This window comes from Pelophylax lessonae (genome assembly GCF_965119305.1).
Source record: "Pelophylax lessonae genome assembly, chromosome: 1".
In the NCBI taxonomy this organism is placed as follows: Eukaryota; Metazoa; Chordata; class Amphibia; order Anura; family Ranidae; genus Pelophylax; species Pelophylax lessonae.
In genome coordinates, this window is record NC_138768.1 from 563,200,981 (window position 1) to 563,227,151 (window position 26,171).

The 26,171-nt window shown below is 44.2% G+C and overlaps 1 protein-coding gene across 1 annotated transcript in view; it reads right to left on the reverse strand.

Moving 5' to 3' along the window:
• Positions 1-26,171, reverse strand: part of PTPN13 (protein tyrosine phosphatase non-receptor type 13) — a 541,021-nt gene that overhangs the window by 241,415 nt on the left and 273,435 nt on the right. The window contains exons 9-11 of the mRNA XM_082263089.1: positions 20,471-20,558; positions 2,315-2,534; positions 447-521 (exon numbers count right to left, since the gene is read on the reverse strand). Coding sequence (XP_082119215.1) covers positions 447-521; positions 2,315-2,534; positions 20,471-20,558 — 383 coding nt within the window. The remainder of the gene's footprint in view (positions 1-446; positions 522-2,314; positions 2,535-20,470; positions 20,559-26,171) is intronic.

Here is a 26,171-nt window from a genome sequence, read left to right on the forward strand (position 1 = left end):
AAAGCTTTCGTTCTGCTATCAGCATGAGTTGCTCCTGACAAGTTTACCTGACCCCAAGATAAAAATGACGACAGGGGAAAGAGGTCCAGCTGATTCACAGCTTCAGCTCTGTTCCTGTGTGCTGTGTGAAGGGGGGTGGGGTGCCCCTTCCCTCCAATCAGCTCTCAGAGCTCTCCTTTCTAAGCTGTGCAAAGTTGAACTTCAGTTTTCTGCCCCCTTTTTTCGTAACTCTCAAACAAGCTTTATGGATTCTGGATGTTGAATGGTTGTAGAGAAGCGAAGACTGCAGATAAACAGGTACAACTTATGTAGAAAGATTTGTTTCATCTCTGTGTATCATCTGAGGCTAGTCATCTCACGTGGGTATATGTAAGGGTTTACAACCCCTTTAATGATATACATTATTTCTGCTTTTACATTTACAAAATTAAGTCAAGCACTCTTACCAAAATGGATGGTGGGAGATCCAAAGAAATATAGGGTTCAACTGTCATTTTTACAAATTCTGGCCCAAAAAAGTTCTATAAGGAAAAGAAACAGGTTTTAAGGTTTACAAATATATGTTTTCTGAAACTAGTAATAGAAAAAAAAAAAAAAAAGAGTAATATTTGGACAATATTTTTGACATTGCGGTCAATTTTAAGCACACTTATGTCCCTTCAATGCAGAATTACTTCAACTTTTTCTTGACAGAAAACCCAACAACTGTTTGGCAGAAAAAGTAAAGGTTATGACATCCAAGACCTTCCTTAAATTATTTAAATGAGTCCGCCTTTTAAGCTAAAAAAATCCTTTAAAAATAACATAAAATCAGTAATTTTTCCGATCTTCTCTAGCTATTGTTCAAACTTAGAAACTGCAAAGCTTTTTGGTCCAGTATAAAGTGTTCACAAACTGTACAGAAAAGTATGACTTACTGCCCATTCACATTAGTGCCTTTTCTTCTGCGTTTGGTGTAGCGCTGGCATGTGCCACAATAGAAATCACAGTATTTTCTATAGTGCCCATTCACATAAATGCAGCACAGCGCAGTGTGTTTTTTTGAAAAGGTGCAGGCAATTCTTTTAGTGCAGCACATGTTTTGCTCCATAGACTTCAATGGGAATGCATTTAAAGTGCATGTAGAATGCAAGTAAAACACACATACATGCGTTTTTAGTGCATCTTAGCAAGAGGATTGTGTATAAAATCAAGTTTCTTTCTACCAAATAAAAACGTATGAAAACGCATCAAAAATGTGTGTAAAAATGTGCAAAAACGCTCTACAAAAATACACTGAAAAATGCATGATTGTGCAGCAGCACTAGTGTGAACCTAGACTTAAGCCGGTAATGCACTGATTAAAGTTCAGTCGGCTCAGCAGGTACCAGCCTAATTTCGACCAGTGTGGCAGTCCACACTCCACAAAAAAACATAATATGAAGGAAGGAAGGAAGAGAATCAGCAGCTGCATTTGGCTGCATGGGCTGATTAGTGTTTTTCTAACAGCTGCAGGTGCCGCAGTCCGAATACAAAATCCTGGAAGGGGGAATTCCTCCCTCTATACAATGTTAGATTTTTTTTGTTCATCTAACGGTGTATTAGTGGTGCATTAGTCTGGTTTCCCTGCAGCAATCCCACACCAGCTCAGTATCTACAACGTTGTATTAAAGTCATTATTTTTTAATGCAACACAAATAAGACCATGTGCAGTATGTCATTTACTGGAGGCAAACATGAACATTAAGTATGAGCATATATTAAAAAAAAACATTACCATTATTTAAACGGGTAAAGAGGTGATGAAACAATGCCATCTTTTAAAACCTTTGTTCAATTACAAAGGAAAATGAACAAGACAACTAAGAAGCATAATATCCTCCTATTTTTGCGGATTAAAGAGTACCAAGTTTACTTTTTATGGTAAATTAGAGGTAGAAGTTATCCATGTAAATATTAAGCACTTATGGTTTTACTACAAAGTACAGTAAGAATAAAATTACCGGTAGTGTGAGGAAGTTTTTTTTACTGTATTTAATGGTTTACATCATGCCTTTCATCCAGAGCACCTATGTCACCACCAGGTTATACTTAGTATAATAATATTTCAAGGAGAAGTGTGGAGGGGCACTTTTGATTCAAACCTCTCTACTGTTTCTGGATGATTTGCATTTTACACCCTTGCGCATTGTCATATCTATTACAGATTGTTGCGACATTCTTCGACAGGGTGTCCCCTTTTGTTGTATGAGATTACTGTGGAACATGCTTAGATGCAGTTTGTTGGATACTTTTTTTGTCGAAATAAAGAATTTGAAAAAAAAAAAAAAAATACCCTTAGTTTTCTTTGTGTCATGGCTGTCTCCATTGCGATTTCTCGTAGAGGATCTCTACTGATGTCCAGCATAGATGCGCCAGGCATGTCACCTGAATACAAGTTCAGCCGAGATTGTTTTAAAGCCATTCTGGCTTGTAATTGAATCATGTCTTCCTCTTGTCGCTTCCGCATCTCTTGATTGATCTGGGCTCTGTCAGATGGGTTGTCATACTGCTGGCTACAATATTTAAATAAAAAAAAATAAAATATATGCAGCTGTTTACTTACACCAATACGAGTAAAAATAAAAAAAACATGATCGTGTCCCTCTGTACAACCTTTTTCTACTAATAATGAATTTCCCCTCCTTAACCACTTCTGGATCGGAAGGATTTACCCCCTTAATGACCAGGCCATTTTTTGCAAATTAGCACTGCGTGACTAACTGACAATTGCACGGTCATGCAATGCTGTACCCAAACGAAATTTACATCCTTTTTTGCCCACAAATAGAGCATTTGTTTGGTGGTATTTGATCACCTCTGCAGTTTTAATTTTTTGAGATATAAACAAAAAAAAGAGAAAACATTTTGAGGAAAAAAAAATGTATTTTTGTCTTACTGTAAAATCCTCGCTGACTGACACAGCTTCAAGTCTTCAGACCATTGGGCTTTATGCTCTCCCTCTCTCTAGGAGTAGGTCTAGGTGGAAACCTTTTTGGTTACGTCCTTTGGGCAGTCCCAGAGAGTATACCATCACTTCCTGCTGTAGGACTCAAGTTTGTAACAAACAGTGTCAGAAGAACACATAACCCAACCCCAAAGAGGGGCAGGTGCGGTGTCCGTCAGCGAACCTCAGAGAAAAGGATTTTACGGTAAGACAAAAATACAGTTTTCTCTTTCGTTCATTGACAGACACAGCTGCAAGTCTTCAGACCATTGAGATGTCTCACAGCAGTGTCAACATGGGGGGGGGGGGGGGGGGGGAAACAGAATTCCCAACAAGGCTAGACACAGCCAACCAGGTAACAACAGGAGCTCAACTAGAAACAGGAGCTCAACTAGAAACAACAGGAGCTCAACTAGAAACAACTGGAGCTCACCACCAGGAAAAAAATATTCACACTCAAGAAGCGGAAGCCTCTGCAACCGCCACCTGCAAAACTTTGCGGCCAATCGCTGCATCCGAAGATGCAAGTACACCCACCTTATGCTGTGAATGTGAGTACAGACGGCTATGTAGCCACCTTGCACACCTGAACCACTAACCCCTGATGACAGAAGGCCCAGGAGGCGCTAAGGGAAAGGAGGAACCTGACTCTCAATGGAAAAGTCCTGCACCACCGGCTGCCTAATCCACTTGGAAATGGTCGCAGCAAATGCGGCCTGCCCCTTACGAGGTCCATGTAAAAACAAAGAATCTGATTTTCTAATCGGTTCAGTCACTGCCAGGTACACCCGAATCACCCTTACCACATCTAAGGAATGTAAGGCAATTTCCTTAGGATGTTTAGGCTTAGGACATAGGGATGGCAACACAATGTCTTTATTCAAATGAAACCCTGAAACAACCTTAGGAAGGAATGCCTGACAGGTTAGCAACAGCAGTTTGTCCCTATGTATCACCAAATAAGGTGACCGACGGGACAATGCAGCCAACTGCGACGTGCGCAGAGGAATTTCTCGAATATTTTTTAAAGGAGGCTTTTGAAGCACTGACAGGACCAACTTGAGATCCCACGGAGGTACCACGGATCGCACCGGAGGAGCCAGATGGCGAACAAAAATATGAACCAAGGACTTCGCCGCCAACGGCCTTTAGAAAAAATAGCCAAGGCGGAAATCTGGCCCTTGATAGTGCCCAGAGCCATATGTTGATCTACACCCAATTGTACAAACTACAACGAGCGAGACACAGAAAAGGAGCGGGGAGAAACCCCCCCCCCCCCCCGCGACTCACACCAAGTAAGGCACTCCTTCCAAACTCAATGATAAACCTTCCAGGAAGTAGATTTCCTAGCTTTCAATAGCGTAGGAATCACGACTCCGACAGCCCTCTGTCTTTCAGTACCTGGCTTTCAATAGCCAGGCCATTAAAGTCAGCGACCGTAAAGTAAGATGGAAAATTGATCCCTGAGACAGAAGATCTTCCCTGAGAAGAAGTTTCCAGGGGACATCTGCTACCAGCCTTACCAGGCCTGTGTACCAAGACTGGTGAGGCCAGTCTGATGCCACCAGAATGACGAATTGCTTCTACCTCCATTCTGCGTAGCAGTCTCGACAGAAATTGTATTGGAGGAAAGGCGTAAATCAGACGATACTGACCCCAAGGGGCTACCAGAGCATCTGCGCCGTCAGCCAGAGGATCCTGAGACCTTGACACAAACCTCTGCACCTTCCTGTTGAGACGGGAAGCCAGCAGGTCCACATAAGGGGTGATGAAATACCTCCAGGTGAAGAGACCTTTCTCCTGGATCCAATAGCTGCCGACTGAGATAGTCCGCTGGCCAATTCTTTACCCCCTGGAATGTGCACAGCAGAGCGGGCCAGAACATATTGTTCTGTCCACCTCAAGATGACAGCTCGGGCTGCCAGGGCACTCTGTACCCCCTTGATGATTGACATATGTCAAAGCCGTAGCATTGTCCGATTGTATCCGTACAGGGTGTCACTGAAGAGATCCGTCCATTGAGACAAAGTCTGATCGCCCGAATTTCCAGGATGTTGATCGGCAACCTGGACTCCTCCAGAGTCCAGACACCTTGGGCCGAACACGCTCCCAAGACACCTCCCCATCTGGACAGACTGGCATCTGGCATGGTGATTACAGTCCAATATAGGGGAAGAAAAGAATTTCCCAGACATAGGGCTGGGGAGCGAAGCCACCATAGGAGAGAGACTCCCTCAAGCCCAGACTCAACAGGATCACTGTCCAATGACATCGGATTCTTGTTCCATTTGATTAGAATCTCCTTTTGCAAGGGTCTGGAGTGGAACTGCACAAATGGAACCGCCCTAAAGGTGGAGACCATCAGACCCAGCACTCGCATGCAAGTCCTGAGTGATGACTGATGGTTGGACAACAGGAGTCAAACCGCATCCTGTAGCTTCAGAAGTTTTGTCTGAGGAAGAAACACCCGGGCTGACGCTGAGTCCAGCGTCAGACCCATGTAGTCCATCTTTGTGGACGGAGACAGTGTCGATTTCTGAAAATTCAGTGTCCACCTAAACTCCTGCAGAGTTCGCACTGTAACGTCCAAGTTGGCTTCTAGAGCTGAAGAAGACTCTGCATGCAGAAACAGATCGTCCAGGTAACCTAGTACCGCAATCCCCTTCTGCCATAACAAGGCCAACACAGGGGCCAAAACCTTTGTGAACACTCGAGGAGCTGAGGCGAGACCAAAAGGTAACGCCGCAGATTGAAAGTGCTCCTCGCCCACGGCAAAATGAAGAAAAAAACGCTGATGCCCGACATATATTGGAATATGAAGGTAAGCGTCCTTGAGATCGATAGAAGCCAGCAGATCTCCTTGATGAAAAAAAGCTACTACTGTGCGGATGGACTCCATCTGAAAGTTCTGAACCCGGAGACAAAGTGGTTAAGAGCCTTGAGATCCAAGATCAGCCGATCCTTGCCTTCCTTCCTGGGAACAGATTTGAATAAAAACCTTGGAAACGTTCCAACTCTGGAACCGGCACAATAACCCCTTGTGCTAACAGGTCCTGCATTGCTCCGTAGAGGCCCTGTAGCCGCTCAGGAGACAGGCGTAAGTTGGAAGGAAAGAACCTTGCCAGAGGCAAGGACCGAAACTCGATCTTGTAACCGAACCAAATCAGTTTGTGGACATGTGTCCTGAATGTGCATGGTCCACAGATTCAGAAAGAAGCAAAGATGTCCCCCCACCCCAGACACGGGTGAGGGCGCCCCTTCAGGCTGGGGAAGGCATGTCTGCAAAACCAGAAGTGCACGCTTTGGACTTAAAATTCCAGGGTCTTTTGGAGGCTCCTGCAAAGTTACGGGTGGATCTCGTGCCCTTTTCCTGCGATCCAGACGGACGAAAGGGCTGCTTGTGAGCCAAAAAGAAGAAGGGACCTGGCTTACGGTGAGGTTTCTTGCCCTTAGCAACCTGCGGAAGCAATGTACTCTTGCCTCCCTTAAGGCCCTTAATGACCTCTTCCATAGAGGCACCGAACAGACAGTCGCCTGCAAAAGGAAGATCAGTCAGCACCTATCAGTCAGCTGACCAGTACTTCAACCAGATCATGCGGCGAAGGATCACCAATGTCACCGAAACCCTGCCGGCCAAGGGGGCTGCATCACAAATATACTGTAACCCTTGGATCAACAGATCCGCCAGCTCAGAAGGGTGTGGACTCCCCTCCTGGTGCAAAACCTTAGCCTATTCCGTTAAAGTCTGGGATACCAAGGTGATAGCAAACTCCGGTCTCAAATTTGAACCAGCCACTGTGAAGAGATACGGACCAGAGCCTCAGCTCTTTTGTCCACGGGGTCCTTAAAAGACGGGGAACCCTCCATCGACAAAAATGTAGCCTTATTTAGCCTGGAAACCTGAGAATCCACCGATAGTGGAACCGTTAGTCTCTTCAGTAGAGGCTCCTCAAAGAGAGATCTCCTAGCAAAACGCTTATGTATTCAAACCATGCATTTCAGGAAACCCACCTGACTAGTAACATTCCGTCAAAATAGGCAGGAAAGGGAAGCACCTTAGTGACCTTGGAAGATTTGTGGGTGCCAAACTGCACAGGCATCGCCGACTCAGCTGCGGCTGAGTCCTCCAAATTTAAACTTTCCTGTACTGACACAATCAGGGCCTTCACCAGCGCTTTTTCATGCGCGGCTGCAGAGGAGGAGGACTCCTCATCCTCACTATTAAAGCACTCAGCGTGCATGGACGCAGACCCAGTGGGTTGACTCTCATGCGCGGCGACCAAATCCACCTCAGAATCTGAGGAAGCAGAGGACACAGGTGAAGGCGGGTGCTTCTTGCCCGGCCTCCTTTGCAGGGCCATATCTACTTTGACTACTAGCAACTGCAGGGCTGCCCTCATGGCCACCAGGGCAAACTGAGACCCATAGGGTCCCGCAGCTTCCAGGAGTGGATCAGGTCGAAAGGCTCCATGACCATAAAGGGTTAAACAGAACCAAGCTGCTCAGCAAAGAAAAAAAAATATATATATATTTTTTTAAACGGGAGACCCCCCCCCCCCCCTCTGTACACCACAGGAATCAGTGCACCCGCGGCACTGTATACAGCAGTGGAAGGATAGATACCCCCAGAGACTCACCACTCGAGCTAGAGAGCGCCAAAACAGTCTGACACACTGCTGGAAAGAGGAAAAGGAAACGCTGACCTGACACTAGAGCCCCCCCCCCGCAGCCGTAGCACTGCATCACACTACTGGAAAATGACCGCCATTGAAACTATGGGGAAACCAAAAACATGGCCACTGGACTACACAAACATGGCTGACGCCAGGAATACAGAGTCCACAGCAAAACGGCGGCACCATACGGCACTGAACGGGACCCTGGACTCAAGGGAAAAAATGAACAGACCCCAGGAGGAGGGACCCCCCCCCCTTGCAGCATCCAGGTAGGTATACCCCTCTACAGGGGGCCAACAGCGGCATCACCCACCGCTCCTCTGGCCCAGCACCATGCAGCCCCCCTACCCAAATTCACCCATGTCCCCACGAGGGGCCAGGAGGGGGGGGGGGGCAGGGGACAGATGAGGGAACCTACTCAGTGGGGAACCCCACAAAGGAGAAGGGTGAAACATAAGGGGGAGGAAGGGCATAGGAGGGGACTACCACCCCAGCAATTCAGTAGAAATGGAGGGGGGACACTACTCACCATACCACGGTAACCAGACGGGCGCCCAGCAGTCCACCGCACGATCTTGGAATGGGGGTGCTGTGGCCTGAGGTACGCTGTGACTCTGGTCGTGACTGCTGTCATATCCAGGTCTATGCAACCTCACGAGGTGTTTCACTTGCCAGTCAGCCCCCATCCAGTGGGGCTATGTCGTGGGCAACCTAGCGTGAAGCTAATAGTTGGGTCGTGCTCATAGGCCAGACTGGGAAGACCATACGGATCTAGGATATCCAGTGCGTCGCCCAGTCCGGCTTTTGATTGTTGTTCACACAGGAACAGTTGATTGTAGTTCACATAGGAACAAAAATAACATGGAAAAGGTAAAACATTCCATTTAAATAGGAAAAAATGCCAGGACCGCAGATCCCAGCAGAGAGACAGGTCCATACTCCTGACTAGGCAGAAAAAAAAAACTAGAGTCCTACAGCAGGAAGTGATGGTATATACTCTGGGACTGCCCCAGGGGCGTAACCAAAAAGGTTTCCGCCTAGTCCTATTCCTAGAGAGCATGAAGCTCAATGGTCTGAAGACTTGAAGCTGTGTCCGTCAGTGAACGAAAGAGAAATGACAATTTCTACTTTTTCTTGTTCCATAAAGTTTCATAAAGTTTGACAATTTCTACTTTTTCTTATAAAAAATATTCAATAAACTCAATTTTTATCATTCATTTAGGCCAAAATTAATTTAGCTACATGTCTTTGATAAAAAAAAAAAAAAAAAATCTCAATAAGCGTATAGCATATATATTTACTGGTATGCGCAACAGTTATAGCGTCTACAAACTATGGTGTATATACTGGAATTTACGCAGCTTTTACTTTCTATCTAATTTCATGAAGTGCTAAAATGGCAGGGCAGTACAACCCCCCCCCCCCCCCCCCAAATTACCCCTCTTTGGAAAGTAGACAACCCAAGGAATTTTCTGATCGGCATGTTGAGCCCATTGAATATTACATTTTTTTTGTCACAGGTGTTTTGAAAAATGTAAAAAAAAATACATTATGCTGCTTCTCCTGAATAAGGGTATACCACATGTGTGAGACTTTTTGGCAGTCTAGCCGCGTACAGGCCCCCAAAAACCAATCACTGCCTTCAGGCTTTTTAAGGGCATAAATTGTTGATGTCACTCCTCACTACCTATTACAGTTTCGGAGGGCATGAAATGCCAAGACCACACAAAACCCCCCCCCCCCAAATTACCCCTTTTTGGAAAGTAGACACCCTAAGCTATTTGCTGAGAGGAATTTTGAGTAATTTGCACAACGTTTTGAAATTCGAAAAAAGAAAAAAAAAATACATTTTCCTTTTCTTTCTTCATTTTCCAAAACAAATGAGAGCAGAAAAAAACTCACCATGTCTTTAAGCAAATACCTTGGGGTGTCTACTTTCCGAAAACGGGTCATTTTGGGTGAGGTGTTTGTGCTATCTGAACATTTTAGGGCCTCCAAAACAGTGATAGATAGTGAGGAGTGAAATCAACAATTTACGCTCTTAGAAAGCCTGAGGGCAGTGATTGGTTTTCAGGGGTCCTGTACACGGCTAGACTGCCAAAGTCTCACACATGTGGTATCCCCATACTCAGAAGAAGCAGTAGAATGTGTTTTAGGGTGTCATTTCAAACAATAGCCATGGCATGTTTGAGCAATATATCATTTAAATGACAACTTTGTGTAAAAAAAAAAAAAAAAAAAAAAAAGTAATTTTTCCAAAACTTGCCATCTTGACATTTCAGGGCCTCCAAAACTGATAGGTAGTGAGGAAGTAAAATAAGCAATTTATGCCCTTAGAAAACCTGAAGGCGGTGATTGGTTTTTGGGGTCGCGTACACAGTTAAGATGGATACACACTATACAATCCTCTTTAGATTTACCAAAACCATATAATATGAGGTCAATCCTAAACACTTTCAATTTGTATGCAGTCAGACAGGCCCTTGCATTATATAGAAGGCAAATCTAAAGGAAATCGAACAACAAAAGTTGTATAGTGTGTATCCAACTTTATGCTCCCACAAATCTCACACATGTGGTATCCCTGTACTCAGGAGAATCAGCAGAATGTATTTTCGGGTGTCATTCCACATTTACCTATGGCATGTGTGAGCAATATATCATTTAGTGACAACTTTGTGTAAAAAAATAAAAAAGATAATAATTTCCCCGAAACTTGTTTGTGGCAAAATATAAATCAGCCCATGGACTCAACATGCATCTCAGCAAACAGCTTGGGGTGTCTACTTTCTAAAAAGGGGTCATATGGGGGGGGGGGGTGTTTGAACTGTCCTAGCATTTTATGCCCAATATTAGAAGCTTATGCCACACATCACCCACTCTTCTAAGCACTTGAAGACCAATCCTTTTCTGACACTTTTGTTTACATGAAAAAATTATTTTTTTTACTAGAAAATGACTTTGAACCCCCAAACATTATATACATATATTTTTTTTAAAGCAGAGGCCCTACAGAACAAAATGGTGGGCGTTGCAATTTTTTGTCACACAGTATTTGCGCAGAGATTTTCCAAAGGCAATTTTTTGCGAAAACAAAAAAAAAAACTTTTTTTTTAATTTAATGCACAAATACACTATATATTGCCCAATTGTTTGGTAAAATATAAATGAAGATCTTATGCCAAGTACAAAAATACCAAACATGACATGCTTTCAAATTGCGCACGCCCGTGCAGTGGCAACAAACTAGGTAAATTTTTAAAAGCCATTACAGGTTACCACTTTAGATTTACAGAGGAGGTCTACAGCAAGAATTACTGCCCTCGATCTGACGCTCGTGGCAATAGCTCACATGCATGGCACAATTGCTGTTTACATATGACACCAGACCGATGCTTGCCTTTGCGCGCAAACGCGGGAGGACAGGGGTGCTTTCATTTTTTTTTTTTTATTATTTATTTTGTTTTTTTGATTTTATTTTGACACCTTACCTTTCATTTTTTATTTAGTTTTATCATTTTTATTGATATCACAGAGAATATAAATATCCCCTATGATAGCAATAAGGCTCCATTCACACCTGGGCGTTTTCAGCTCCAAAAACGCTCAAAAGAAACACTTCCAAAACGCCCAACAACAAGTAAAACCCCATTCATTTAAATGGCCCCTGTTAACATCTGAGCGTTTTGCAAAACGCCTGTAGCTGAAAAAAGTACATGAGCTTCTTTTTGGGCTGATTACCAGCGTTTTTGATAGATGTCAATGAAAAACGCCTGAAAAAATCGCGGTAAAATCTCGGTAAAAAACGCTACGCTCAAGTGTGAATGCAGCCTAAGTAGTGAAAGGTACTCTTTTTTTCCAACAAATTGGGGCCTATAACCGGCTCGGGACCGCGCACTGCAGTTTTACTGCAGCAGGCAGCCCCTCTTGCGCGAACCAATGTAGGACTACGTTGGTCGCGCGCGTGGTGCCGAGGGGCGTGCGTGCAACGCCGCGCTCCCGCCCCCACTAGATAGCGGGGATGCCGATTCACAAGTCCGGCGGACACAATTGCTGTCAGGCACCCGCAATCGCTCCCCGCTAAGAGAAGCGCGGTCAGTCGCTGTAAACACAGCCGACCGTTATTCTATATGAAATGAGCACAGAGCGCCTGTGATCCTTCTATATAGGATCAGAAGTCTCTATGGTCATTTCACAAGCCCCACCCCCACAGTTAGTAAACATTCCCCTAGGCTTACATTTAGCCACTAGGTTAACCCCTTCCCTGCCAGTGTCATTATTACAGCAACAGCGCATATTTTTAGCACTGATTACTGTAGTAATGTCACTGGTCCCCCCAAAGGTGTCAAAGAGGTCAGTTAGGGGATCTGATATGTCCGCCGCAATGTCCCAGTCCCGCTAAAAATTGCAGATTTCCGCCATTACTAGTAAAATAAATAAAAATGATAAATCTTTCCCCTAGTTTGTAGACGCGACCACTTTTGCGCAAACCAATCAAAATACCCTTATTGCTATTTTTTTTACCAAAAATATGTAGCAGAATACAAATTGGCCTAAAAAGGATGAAAATATTTGATTTTTTATTTATTTTTTTGGGGGAATGTTATATAGCAGAAAGTGAAAAAAAAGTTGTTTTTTTTTCCCCAGAATTGTCGCTCATTTTTGTGTTTATAGCGCAAAAAATAAAAATCGCACAGGCGATCAAATACCACCAAAAGAAAGCTCCATTTGTGGGGGGAAAAAAAGGACATCAATTTTATTTTGGTACAGCGTCGCACGACCACGCAATCTTCGGTTAAATTAATGCAGTGCCGAATCACCAATAATGACCTGGTCAATAAGGGGGCAAATCATTCCTCAACATGGACCTCATAATATATGGCATGTAAAGCTTTTCTTATTTTTATTTTGTTTTAAATTCAAACAATTGGACCTATGTTGTAAAAGCTTTATCTTTAGAAGTCTTCATAATTTACTCTTACAATATGCAGTAACATCACAAAAAAAAAAAAAAACCTTTTTCCACAAAAAAGTTGGTATTCGTTCCACTAATTCACTTATGTCTAGTCTTGGGAGGTAAAGTCAGGGACAATGGTCCCATCAGTCAGTCTCCTCTTCCCCAGCAATCCCTCAGACATTGTAAGGCAAGTAAAAACAGTCTTTAGGGCTACTACACAGGAATAAGGATTTGCACGATTATGATATCCATTCATATTATTACTCCATGAAGTGGATTCTAGCCCTGTATGATGCCCAATTATACAGCCTTCTGGAGAGAAAGCAAAATGAAAGCATTTAAAAAGATTTTTCAGAGATAATAAATCTCTGCAAATAACACTAACCCATTACTTAGACTGCACGTTCGTAATGTGAAAACATGTACTTGACTTTAGGTCAGCTTTAATGCCAGCTACACAATAGCTGTAGTTTACCTTGAAAATGCCCAAGTCTGGGTATCATTTATGAGAAGCATGTGCAGCCTTCATGTAAATAGTTAGAGATTTGCCAGCATTCCTATAGGAGGAAAAAATAAAAACCGCACAATTTTGTGCTTTTTGTCTCATTACACTTAAGAGTAACTAACTTGCCCCTCCCCCAATCCTGCCAGAAATCCAGTGTTCTTGCAACGTTTGTGCACTGAACTGAAATCTCTGTGTTATCGGTGTTTTTCAGTTCTTGCTGACTACATAACCCCTCCCCCCGTGTTATGGAGAAAAGAAATGGACGAATATTCTCTAGTCCTAATACACTTCCTGTCCTAGGGTGACATCAGTGTTCTTCCACAGATACAGTATGGTGAGAGGCATTATCCTCAGATAGAAGGTCAATGCAGACACCATGTAAAAACTGGTAAACTGCATTGTGATAGGATTTTTGTATTTATTGTAAAATCAAACCTTTTCTTGGAGTCCTTTGAGGAATAAAGTCTGATAATTTAGCAACCTAGTGTTGCACTGCCATCTACTGGAGAAATGGATACTTGACCCAAATAAAACTGAAGGCAAACCCCTTGAGGCTTGTAAACTCTCCAACCTGCTCAGTTTTGCTAAGGCTGGCCACGAAAGGATAATTTTTATTTCATTCAGCCAGCAGATTCCAACATCCACAAACGAGGTGGATAGAGAAATTTCCCTCGCCACTGTATTCTGACAAGTGGGATCTAAGCCACACATTAATTGAAATTCAACCAGTGCCTGCTGAGCTGGCTGAATTTCAATCTATCTATCTATGGCCATCTTTAGTGTCCTTAGGACAATGGATATCGCTTCTCATTTTCCTATATTTTTTTCCTTGGTTTGGTAGATTCAGGTCAGATATTGGAAATTGTGGAAGCCAATAAGTGCGGGTTTTCCCAGTTCACTATGTGCACTTGTTCTCCCTCTGCAAATATCCTACAGTTGGCAGTGACAAACCTGTCCGGGCTTCATTTAGCGCAGGAATCCACTTTTCAGGGTAGGCCACTATTTTATGGTGATTCCTGGCAGAGGTATCAAGGACTAGAGCTGTAGCAGTTTATTTCTCCCTGTATCTAAAGACTCATTTTGTGAGTGGCTGTAACAGGTCTCTTTCTGCTGTGGATTATTCCTTTTAAATGTATATGAGGTTTTTTGTTTTCTGTATGTACTAACTGTCCATAGGTGGACACTGTAAGAGGATGACAGTAAAACTTCCTATGTGCTTTGTTGTGCACATTAACAATTATTAGCAATTTATAAAAAAACCACTAGGGGAACTCTACTTATTTCTCATCTACGTGCAGGGCTTGGGTCAGTAGCTGACAGTAAGGGCACTGCTTATGCCTGAAGCACTGCCTTTTTTTCCCCCTTAGGGCAGGTTTTTAATGATGCAGCACTCTGCAGTAGTTGTGTGTGTACAAATCTAGCTTTGCTCCTTCCCACTCCATAGCTACTACAGGGACTTGGGCTCAGCAGTGGCAGTCTTGCTTCACCTCTCATCACAATTGTGCCTGGTGCTATAAGGGACCACCAAGGGCCTGCACAGTTTTTAAGCATCCCACCTGCAGGACAGTAGTCCTATTGCCTGTCTTCCACGTATCCTCTCGAGGTCATTTAGTTCAGTGGGTTATGAGTAGTTCTGGAAGAGTGGATTATTCTACTTTTTCTAAAGAGAAATAGCCTTTTTGATATTGACAAAATGTATGGCGCTAAACCTGCTCTGTTTGCGCTGCTTTTGGACATCTTAATTGTGATCAAGCCTCAAAAGACAATAGAGGAAATAATAATATTGGACTAATTGCTATACTTGAGGTGTGAAGTGATCCCCTACTGCACTGAATCACCAGCTAGCCCTTTGATCGCCCGATGTTAACCCCTTCCCAGCCAGTGTCATTAGTACAGCGACCATGCATATTTTTAGCACTGATCACTATTAGTGTCACTGGTTCCCAAAAAAGTGTCAATTAGGTGTCCAACTTGTCTGCTGCAATACTGCAGACCCGCTATAAGTCGTAGATTGCCACCATTACTAATAAAAAAATAAATAAAAAGGTCATAGATCCAACATATCCCAAAGTTTGTAGACGCTCTAACTTTTGTGCAAACCAATTAATATACGCTTATTGGGGTTTTTTTTTTTTTTTTTACCAAAAACATCTAGCAGAATTCAAAATGGCCTAAATTGATGAAGAAACTAGATTTTTTACATTTTGGTATTGGATAGGTTTTATAGCAGAAAGTAAAAAACTGGATTTTTGACTTACCGTACAATCCATTTCTCTGATGTTCATTGACGAACACAGCTCCTGGTATTTATAACTATTGTGTTATACTACCCCCTACAGGAGTAGGACATCAGGCAGAAGAAAAAATGGCTACACCCATGGGCAGTCCCAGGGGGTATACTCCCTCTCTCTGCTATAGCTATTCAGTTCTGTAACAAGCAGTGTCTGGAGAATAACTACTCCGCAGAGGGGTGGGAGCTGTGTCCAGTCAATGAACATCAGAGAAATTGATGTTACGGTAAGTCAAAAATCCAATTTTTCTCTTTTGTTCATTGACGCACACAGCTCTTTGTATTCATAACCACTGGGACATCCCAAAGCAGTGTTAAACACGAGGGGTGGGAACAACCAAAAATTCCCAAGGCTAAACATTAGCCAACCAAGCAACAGGATCTCAACCAAACAACTGGAGCCCACCTTAAAAAAAACCATATACTCTCAAAGAGGATCAGGTCCTCTTAAACAGCAGCCTGCAAAACCTTGCGGCCAAACAAAGGATTTGCAGATGCCAACACATCCACTTTATAAAACTTTGTAAAAGTGTGCACCAACGACCAGGTGGCAGCCTTGCAAACCTGCGTCACTGACGCCCGATGACGGAAGACTCAGGAGGCACTAAGTGCCCTAGTAGAGTGTGCCTGGACAGGAAAAGGAGGAGCCTGACCCCTGATGGAACAGGCCTGAATCACCATCTGTCTGATCCATCTGGAAATGGTTGCAGAGGAAACGGGCAACCCTTTACGAGGTCCATCCATGAGCACAAATAGTGAGCCTGACTTCCTGAAAGACTCTGTAGATGCCAGATACACCCTAATTGCCTGGACCACATTCAAGGCATGCAAGGCAATTTCCTTTGGATATTAAAGTGGAGTTCCACCCATTTTTGGAACTTTAGATCTATGTAATCCCCTTTAAAATGGCTTTTACCAATGGAAACTTTTTTTTTTTTTTTTGCTAGTAAATACCTTAATTTCTGCTTTATTCCTCCTCTCCTCACTTCCGGGTCCGATCGGCGATGACGTCATTCGGCGATTCGCAGTGTGTGCTGGGATGTATTCTATTCCAGAAATCTCGCAGGAGCTGAGCTGTACTGAGCCGTGCCTGCCCCGCCTCCACCCCCTCTCATTGAGTTGTATTGTATGCCATATATTCAGGCCGTTCTCTGCCCCGCCTCCGCCCCGCCTCCTCTGTGAGTTGTATTGTATGCCATGTATTCAGGCCGTTCTCTGCCCCGCCACAAATTGATAATGCTCCTCTCCCACAGCAAAGTGGAGAAAACGCTGGTGACTGGCGCATATTGGAATGTGAAGGTAGGCATCCTTGATATCGATAGGGGCGAGAAAATCCCCCGACGCAAGGTTGCCACCCCCGTGTGAATGGACTCCATTCTGAACTTCTGTACCCGCACAAAGCTGTTTAGCGCCTTATGGTCCAGGATTGGACGCACTTTGCCTTCCTTCCTAGGGACTGTGAACAGGTTTGTCGGAAGTCGGAACCGGGACAAGTCACCCCTTGAAGGAACAGGTCTTGTACCTCCACAAACAGGCCCTGTAAGCAGTCTAGGGACAGGCGCAAGTTGGAAGGAAAAATTCCTGCTGGGGGACAAGAGCGAAACTTGATCTTGTAGCCAGACTGAATGACTTTGTGGAGCCACTTGTCTTGCGCTAGGGAAGTCCATGGGTCTGAAAACCAGCAAAGGTGTCCCGCAAACCCAGATACAGGTGAGGGCGCTTTGGAAGGAGCCTTGTCCATGGGTTTGGAGAGGCCCAATCTTGGCTTGCCAGACCAGATTTATGTGGGCTCTGAAAGGCTTTGAGCCCTTGTGAGTTGACCCTAAGGGAAAAAAAAAAACAAAACAAAAAAAAAAACTTTATGGAGCTGAGAAGGAGGGCCCAGGTCTACGAAGAGGTTCCTTGTCCTGCGTAGCCCCCCCCCCTGTAAGACCTTTAATGATGTCATCCAGGGTAGCTCCGAACAGGTGATCTTCTTGGAATGGAAGATCAGTCAAGGCCTTTTTCGAAGTCTGATACGCAGACCAGCATTTAAGCCAAAAGACACGCCAAAGGACCACTGCAAAAACAGAGGCGAGCCATCAGGGGAGCCGCATCCAAAGAAGCATCACAGATAAACTGCAGCCCCTGGACCAGCTGGTCCACCAGTTCGGCAAAGGAAGGGGGAGCTGTTCCCCCTCCAGGTCACAGCTTAGCCCACTCGGTCAGAGCTTGCGACACTAGGGCAATGGTGAATACTGGCCTCATTGTCGAACCAGCCAAAGTGTACATATGGCGGGCCACAGCCTGAGCCATCCGGTCAGCCGGGGACTGTTCAACGGGAATCATGGTTGCCTTTTTTATTCTGGAAACTGGAGGGTCCACCAGCGGTGGCACAGTCCACTTCTTAAGCAGGGACTCCTCATAGGGGTCGCGCTTAGGGACCCCATGAGGACTCTTTGGTCGTCCCTACTCTTTAGCGACAATTCTGTCAAAATAGGCAGGGAAAAGAAACACCTCTGCCACTCTGGACTTGTTGTAAGTGCCAAAGGGTACCTGCGCCTCCGTCACAACTTCAGCTGCATCCTCCATCTTCAGGGTCTCACGGACAGATCCAATCGGTGCATCCACCAGCGCATTTTCATGCACGGTCGCAGACGTGGAAGAATCATCCTCCCTATCAGATGATTCCAGGCGCGTGGTTGCAGACCCAGCGGGGTGACTCACGTCCGCGGCGGCAGAATCAGGTTCAGGATCTGATGAGACAGAGAAGGCAGGGGTCGCTTTTAGCTAACTCGTCACCCGCAAGCCACCTCCACCTGGGACACAAGAGACTCCAGGACCATCGTCAGTGCATGGATGGATGGTTGGGACCCGGAGGGCCCCGCAGTCTCAGAGAGGGGATCAGGGGGAGAATTGTGCTCCAAAGACTCCAAGAGACACTAGGGGGACCCCACAAAAAATGTATAAAACACTGCTAAGGGACAACCCCCACCGTGCTGGCAGCACCAACCAGTCACCAGGCACAAAGCACCAAGCGATCCTCAGCAGAGAGGGAGAGGACCCCACCAGTCTCCCCACCCGCAGAGGCAAGCACCTGCAGCCACCAGTATAAGCTGCACTACACGTGCAGCGATCAGGGAGTAAAATGATCCAGGAGTCATCACCAGGGGATGAGGAGGGGCTCTCACTGCTGAAATCGCCACCCACAGGGCTCCACTGTCATGACCACTGCTATTTTCAATGGCAAACCACAGCAAAATGGCCGCCGCATACAAAACACAGGCTACAACAAAATGGCGGCACCAAAAGGCATACAGGGACCCAGGATTGGGAGACCAGGCCTCAAAGACAGATCCAGGCAGGATGGGGGGCCCTTGGCAGGAGCCCCCATCAGGTACAACGCCCCCTCCGCACAGTCGATCATCCAGTCGCCGGCGGCGCACCCCCCACCCCAAGAAAGTGGCCAGACCACCCAAACAGCCCCAGCGTATGTGGAAGGGGGGGGGAAGGATGAGGGACTCTGCAAGGGGGAAGAAGGGGGGGGCACATCCACCCCAAAACCCTCCAAGGGGAGGGGGGGGGGGGGACAGCTACTCACCATACCAGGAACGAGGCGGGCACCACTCCAGACAAAACCCCTCCATCTAAATGGGTCAAGACCCGGTCATATGCAACATCGCGAGGCGTTGAACTCGCAAGCCAGCCCCCGTCCAGTGGGGCTATGTCGTGGCCGACCTAGCGTAGAGCTGAGGTCTGTGTGCGCTGGCCAGACACTAGGGTGACCACTGGATCCAGAATATACAGCCCATCGCCCAGTCTGGCAGTTGATTGAAGATCTCACAGAAAAAAAAAAATTCTATCTAAGAAAAAATGCCAGGACCAAAGATCCCAGCAAGGAACTAGGTCCTTACTCTTGACTAGGCAATAAAAAATGGAGTAGCTATAGCAGAGAGAGGGAGTATACCCCTTGGGACTGCCCATGGGTGTAGCCAGAATTATTTTGCATGTGCATGTCAGAGCACAAACAAAGCCATGAAGTTCAAGGAATTGTCTGTAGACCTCCAAGAAAAGATTGTATAGAGGCACAGATCTGGGGAAGGCTACAGAATAATTTATGCAGCATTGAAGGTCCCAATGAGCACAGTGGCCTCCATCATCCATAAATGGAAGACGTTTGGAACCACGAGGACTTTTCCTAGAGCCAGCTGCCTGGTCAAATTGAGTGACTGCGGAGAAGGAAGTCAGGGAGGTGACAAAGATCCCGATGGTCACTCTGAGCCCGAGCATTTCTCTGTGGAGAGAGGAGACCCTTCCAGAAGAACAACTATCTCCGCAGCACTCCACCAATCAGGCCTGTATGGTAGAGTGGCCAGACAAAAGCCACTTCCCAGTAAAAGGCACATGACAGCCCATCTAAAGTTTGCCAAAAGGCACTTGAAGGACTCTCAGACCATGAGAAACAAAATTCTCTGGTCTGATGAAACAAAGCCTGAACTGTTTGGCCTGAATGACAAGCATCATGTCTGGAGGAAACCAGGTATCACCTGGCCAATACCATCCCTACAATGAAGCACGGTGGTGTGGGGATGTTTTTAAGCAGCAGGAACTGGGAGACTAGTCAGGATCGAGGGAAAGATTAATGCAGCAATGTACAGAGACAACCTTGATGAAAACATGCTCAAGAGCGCTCTGGACCTCAGACTGGGGGGAAAGTTCATCTTCAAACTGGACAATGACCCTAAGCACACAGCCAAGATAAAATAGTGGCTACGGGACAACTCTGTGAATTTCCTTGAGTGGCCCAGCCAGAGCACAGACTTGACCCCGATGAACATCTCTGGAGAGCTCTGAAAATGGCTGTGCACCGATGCTTCCCATCCAACTTGATAAGGCTTGAGAGGTCCTGCAAAGAAGAATGTGAGAAACTGCCCAAAAATAGTGCCAAGCTTGTATCATCTTATTAAAAAAGACTTGAGGCTGTAATTGGTGCCAAAGGTTCTTCAACAAAGTACTGACCAAAGGCTGTGAATATTATGTACATCCAGTTTATTCTCGCAATTCAAGAACACATTGATCGGCTAGATGCATTTAGTACCTTCCAGGATGCTGAGTGCGGTTTGACTCCTCTGATCCAGTAAGGACTCCTGTGGAATCGTATCGTTTTAATCCTTCAGATTTTCTCCCTAGCAAAAACACAACAGTAAAAGCTCATTATTTCTTGGAAATATACATTTACTTTAACATACATTATTTTGCATTGACTCTTCTCATCTTGATGAAAAGATTGCAGGAGTCAACAAACTCGTGTAAACCATTGTAACAAGTATTATTTTACATTGTGATGTATTTACATAGGAAGAAACTGGATATATTTTTGGTGCAAAGGGATGTGCAATATTATACATATTATGTTTATTAGTCCGAAATTACTTATGTTTCACAGAAGGAATAGTCCTCAACTCTCACCAGAATGCAGTGCGATAAATCCTTGTTCGGTGCATGTTTCCTGCACCTCATTTGATTTATCCCATGGAAAAACAATTAAGGAAGAAAGGGACTATTCTGGTAGTGCATCCTACCTTTTTAGTTATAGTTCCTATTTTGGATTTTCCTTTTTTATTCTTTTTCTAAGGATTTGGTTGATTGGCACCTGAAAACCACTCTAAAGGGCTCCTTTGCCCTTGAAGCCCCCCCCCCCCCCCCCACAGCCTGCAATTGCTGCAATGTCTATTATGCTTCTACACTACAAAAAAAAGGTTTAACTCCTACTTCTACCTCTGACCAGAAGAAGGGATCATTTCACTCACCCTAGGCGTCAACCTCAAAACCAAGGCTTAATGTTTCTTCACAGGCCCTAAACTCCCAAGTCTATCAAGTCTACCCAGAAGCCCTCCTCACAATAAAGTGGTGCCCCAGACCTTAGAGAGGGAGGATGTCTGTTGGCACTTGTGTTAGTGTAGATTCAACATGTCCCAGATCTCCGAGTCCAGTCTTTCATTTCAAAGGAGTAAAAAATAGAGCTTTCTGTGGAATTTCAATTGTTCCTGTGGAAGAACAACTTCAAGGTTTCTATTCAAACCTATTCCCAGTCCTAAAACCAAATGAGGCATCCACTCAAAACTGGACTTAATTCTCTAAACAAATATCTCCAAACTTATTTCTTTGTGTACCCAAATTCCATATCTGTCATGGTTTTTTAGACAAGGGGAATTTATGGTATCAACAGACTTACAAGATGCTTATTTTCCCATTTTTCCAGCACATCAACACTTTTTGCATTTTGGTAAGGGAGACCAGCATTTCTAATTTGTGGTACTCCCATTCAGGGCTCTCTTCTACACCTGTGTTAACAAAAGTGCTTGCCCACATTCTGGCTTTTCTACAGGCCCAGGGATTTCATGTCAAAAGGTACCTGGACAAATACTCTTGAAAGACTCCTCCACTACAGACTTGGTTGCCAACATCAAAAAAACAATTCAGTTCCTTCCTTCAAACCTTTAGCTGGATAATCAACTTTCTAATTTTTCTACTTGAAACTAATCTTCGACACTTCCCAAGTCAGAATTTTCCTTCCTCAGGAGAAAGTTGCTTCCTTAAGGTCCCACACATGGACCTCCAGGTCCAAATGGCACCTCTGCTTCTACATGAGGGTTCCTTGAAACAGTTCCCATTGCCCAGTTCCACACAGTCCACTTCAATCAAATAGTCTGACAAAACAGAACATCTAAATCCAGACCAGCCAGTCAAAGCTCTCCCTGTCATTGTGGCTCTCCAATCCGGTCCTAGAAATATGAAAAGTTTTTTGTTTTTTTCAAGCACCATAGATGGTGGGGACAATAGACACCAGTCCTACATGGGGTGGGTTTAAATCCAAAACTGTCCAGGGGACTTGGTCCCTAGAGGAGTTAAGACTTCCCATCAACATTCTGGAAAGCTATCAAACTGACTCTACAACACTGGATCCCCCCTTCTTTAAGGTCACCCAGTTGGAGCAGTCAGATAATGCATGGCTCACATAAACCATCAGGGGACAACAACAGTTGAGCTCCCCTATGTGAAGCAAGTCTTCTAATCTTCTGGATTGAAACTCTAATTTCTGCAGTCTAAACTCCAATAGTGGACAATTGGAGATAGGTTTCCTAAGCCACAAATGCATAGTGTCAGTAAAGTGGGCTCTGCACCTGTAGATCCCCCAGAATCTCTGTCAAAGGTGGGGAAAAACCATGTGTAGACATCCTGGCCCCCAGGTTCAACAACAATCTAACATATTAACAACCAGGAACAAAAGTCCTCTGGCATTCCCAGTAGATTCTTGGTGATTCTTTGTTCTTAATTAAGATTGATTTATGCCTTCCCCTTCAATGAATATCTTTCTTAGACTGCTGTGCAAGAGGAAGAAAAGGATCCAACAATTCTCATTGCATCAAATTGACCAAAAGGGACATTGTACACAGACCTATGCATACAGTATCTCACAAAAGTGAGTACAACCCTCACATTTTTGAAAAATTTTTATTTTATCTTTTCAAGTGACAACACTGAAGAAATGACACACTGCTATAATGTAAAGTAGTGAGTGTACAGCTTGTATAACAGTGTACATTTCCTGTTCCTTCAAAATAACTCAACACACAGCCATTAATATCTAAACCGCTGGCAACAAAAGTGAGTACACCCCTAAGTGACTATGTCTAAATAGGGCCCAAGTGTCAATATTTTGTGTGGCCACCATTATTTTCCAGGCCTGCCTTAACCCACTTGGGCATGGAGTTCACCAGAGCTTCACAGGTTGTCACTGGAGTCCCTTTACACTCCTCCATGACGACATCACGGAGCTGGTGGATTTTAGACACCATGCGCTCCTCCACCTTCGATTTGAGGCTGCCCCACAGATGCTCTAATAGGGTTTAGGTCTGGAGACATGCTTGACCAGTCCATCATCCTTACCTAGGTGTGTTTGGGGTCGTTATGTTGGAATATGTCACAGTACATGTTGGCATTCATGGTTCCCTCAATGAACTGTAGCTCCCCAGTGCTGGCAGCACTCACGCAGCCCCAGACCATGACACTCTCACCACCATGCTTGACTCTAGACAAGACGCACTTGTCTTTCTACTCCTCACCTGGTTGCCACAACACACGCTTGACACCATCTGGACCAAATGAGTTTATCTTGGTCTCATTAGACCACAGGACATGGTTCCAGTAATCCATGTCCTTAGACTGCTTGTCTTCAGCAAACTGTTTGCGGGCTTTCTTGTGCATAATCTTTAGAAGAGGCTTCCTTCTGGGGCGACAGTCATGCAGACTAATTTGATATAGTGTGAAGCATACGGTCTGAGCACTGACAGGATGACCTCCCCACCCCTTTAACCTCTGCAGCAATGCTGGCAGGTCACAGATACGTCTATTTCCCCAAAGACAACCTCTGGATATGATGCTTAGCATGTGCACTCAACTTAGAAACATAGAAACATAGAATGTGTCGGCAGATGAGAACCATTTGGCCCATCTAGTCTGCCCAATATATCTGAATCCTATGAATAGTCCCTGGCCCCATCTTATATGAAGGATAGCCTTATGCCTATCCCATGCATGCTTAAACTCCTTCACTGTATTTGCAGCTACCACTTCTGCAGGAAGGTTATTCCATGCATCCACTACTCTCTCAGTAAAGTAATACTTCCTCATATTACTTTTAAACCTTTGCCCCTCTAATTTAAAACTGTGTCCTCTTGTGGTAGTTTTTCTGCTTATAAATATGCTCTCCTCCTTTACCGAGTTGATTCCCTTTATGTATTTAAAAGTTTCTATCATATCCCCTCTGTCTCTTCTTTCTTCCAAGCTATACATGTTAAGGTCCTTTAACCTTTCCTGGTAAGTTTTTTCCTGCAATCCATGTACTAGTTTAGTAGCTCTTCTCTGAACTCTCTCTAGAGTATCTATATCCTTCTGGAGATATGGCCTCCAGTACTGCGCACAATACTCCCAAGTGAGGTCTCACCAGTGTTCTGTACAGCGGCATAAGCACTTCTCTCTTTCTACTGCTTATACCTCTCCCTATACATCCAAGCATTCTGCTGGCATTTCGTGCTGCTCTATTACATTGTCTTCCCACCTTTAAGTCTTTTGAAATAATTACTCCTAAATCCCTTTCCTCAGATACGGAGGTCAGAACTGTGTCAAATATTCTATATTCTGCCCTTGAGTTTTTACGCCCCAGGTGCATTATCTTGCACTTATCCACATTAAATTTCAGTTGCCAGAGTTCTGACCATTCTTCTAGTTTTCCTAAATCCTTTTCCATTTGGAGTTTCCCTCCAGGAACATCAACCCTGTTACATATCTTTGTGTCATCAGCAAAAAGACAAACCTTACCATCGAGGCTTTTTGCAATATCACTTATGAAGATATTAAACAAAATTGGTCCCAGTACAGATCCCTGAGGTACCCCACTGGTAACATGACCTTGTTCTGAACTCTCACAATTTGAATGACAATTGCTCAGTCATGCTACACTGTAATCAAACAAAATTGTTATGATTTTTTTTCACACAAATAGAGCTTTCTTTTGGTGGTATTTGATCACAACTGGGTTTTTTTTTGTCGTGATACAAGCAAAAAAAGGGCAACAATTTTGAAAAAAAAAGCCCTTTTTTTTAGTTTCTATTATAAAATTTTGCAAAAAAATAATTTTTCTTCATACATTTGGGCCGATATTTATACTGCTACATATCTCTGGTAAAAATAACCCAAATTCGTGTATATTATTTAGTCTGTGTGAAAGTTATTGAGTCTAGAACCTATGGTACCAATTACTGAAAATTGATCACTCCGGATGAACTGACGGCCTATCTCCTTTCTTGGGGCCCTGAAATGTCAGAACAGTACAAAAAAACCCCAAATGACCATTTTTTGGAAAGTAGACAGCCCAAGGTATTTAGTAAGAGGCATGGTTAGTTTTTTAAAGTTGTAATTTTTTTCCACAATTCTTGGGAAAATGAAGAAAAAAAATAGATTTTTTCTTTTTTTTCCCCCACAAAGTTGTCAATTTATAAGCTATTTCTAATACATAGCATGTACATAGCAAAAATGACACCCCAAAATACATTCTACTACTCCTCCTGAGTATGGTGATACCACATGTGTGAGACTTTTACACAGCCTGACACAAAGAGACTCAACATCCAAGTAGCACCTTCAGGCGTTCTAGGAGCATAAATTAAACACATAATTTTCTGACTAACTATCACACTTTTGAAGGCCCTAGAGCACCAAGACAATGGAAACACCCACAAAATGACCCTAATTTGGAAAGCAAACACTCCAATGTATATCCTAGCAAACACTCCTAGTATATCCTAGCAAGCGGCTTGCTATGGGGGCACAAGGAGATAAAGAGGAGCCAGGAGTGTCGGCGGGGGACCCAAGAAGAGGAGGATTGGGCTGCTCTGTGCAAAACCATAGCACAGAGCAGGTAGGTATAACATGTTTGTTATTTAAAATATATATATATATATATATATATATATATATATATATATTTGTACTTTTAATATCACTTTAAAAGTCTGCTATATAGAATTTCCCCTTCCTACATTTAGTGAGAAATTGGATGTGGTACTTTTCTGAGATTAGCCTTTTCTCTGTGTTTTAAATGGTAGGCAGATGAGTTAGACCCTCTCTCAAGTTTTTAGTGCTATACAGTTTGTGTCCCCCATTGGGGAGATACACCACTCTATTTGTATTGGGGACCACTGTCACTGAGACAAAGAGGCAGGAAATCCAATATTTTA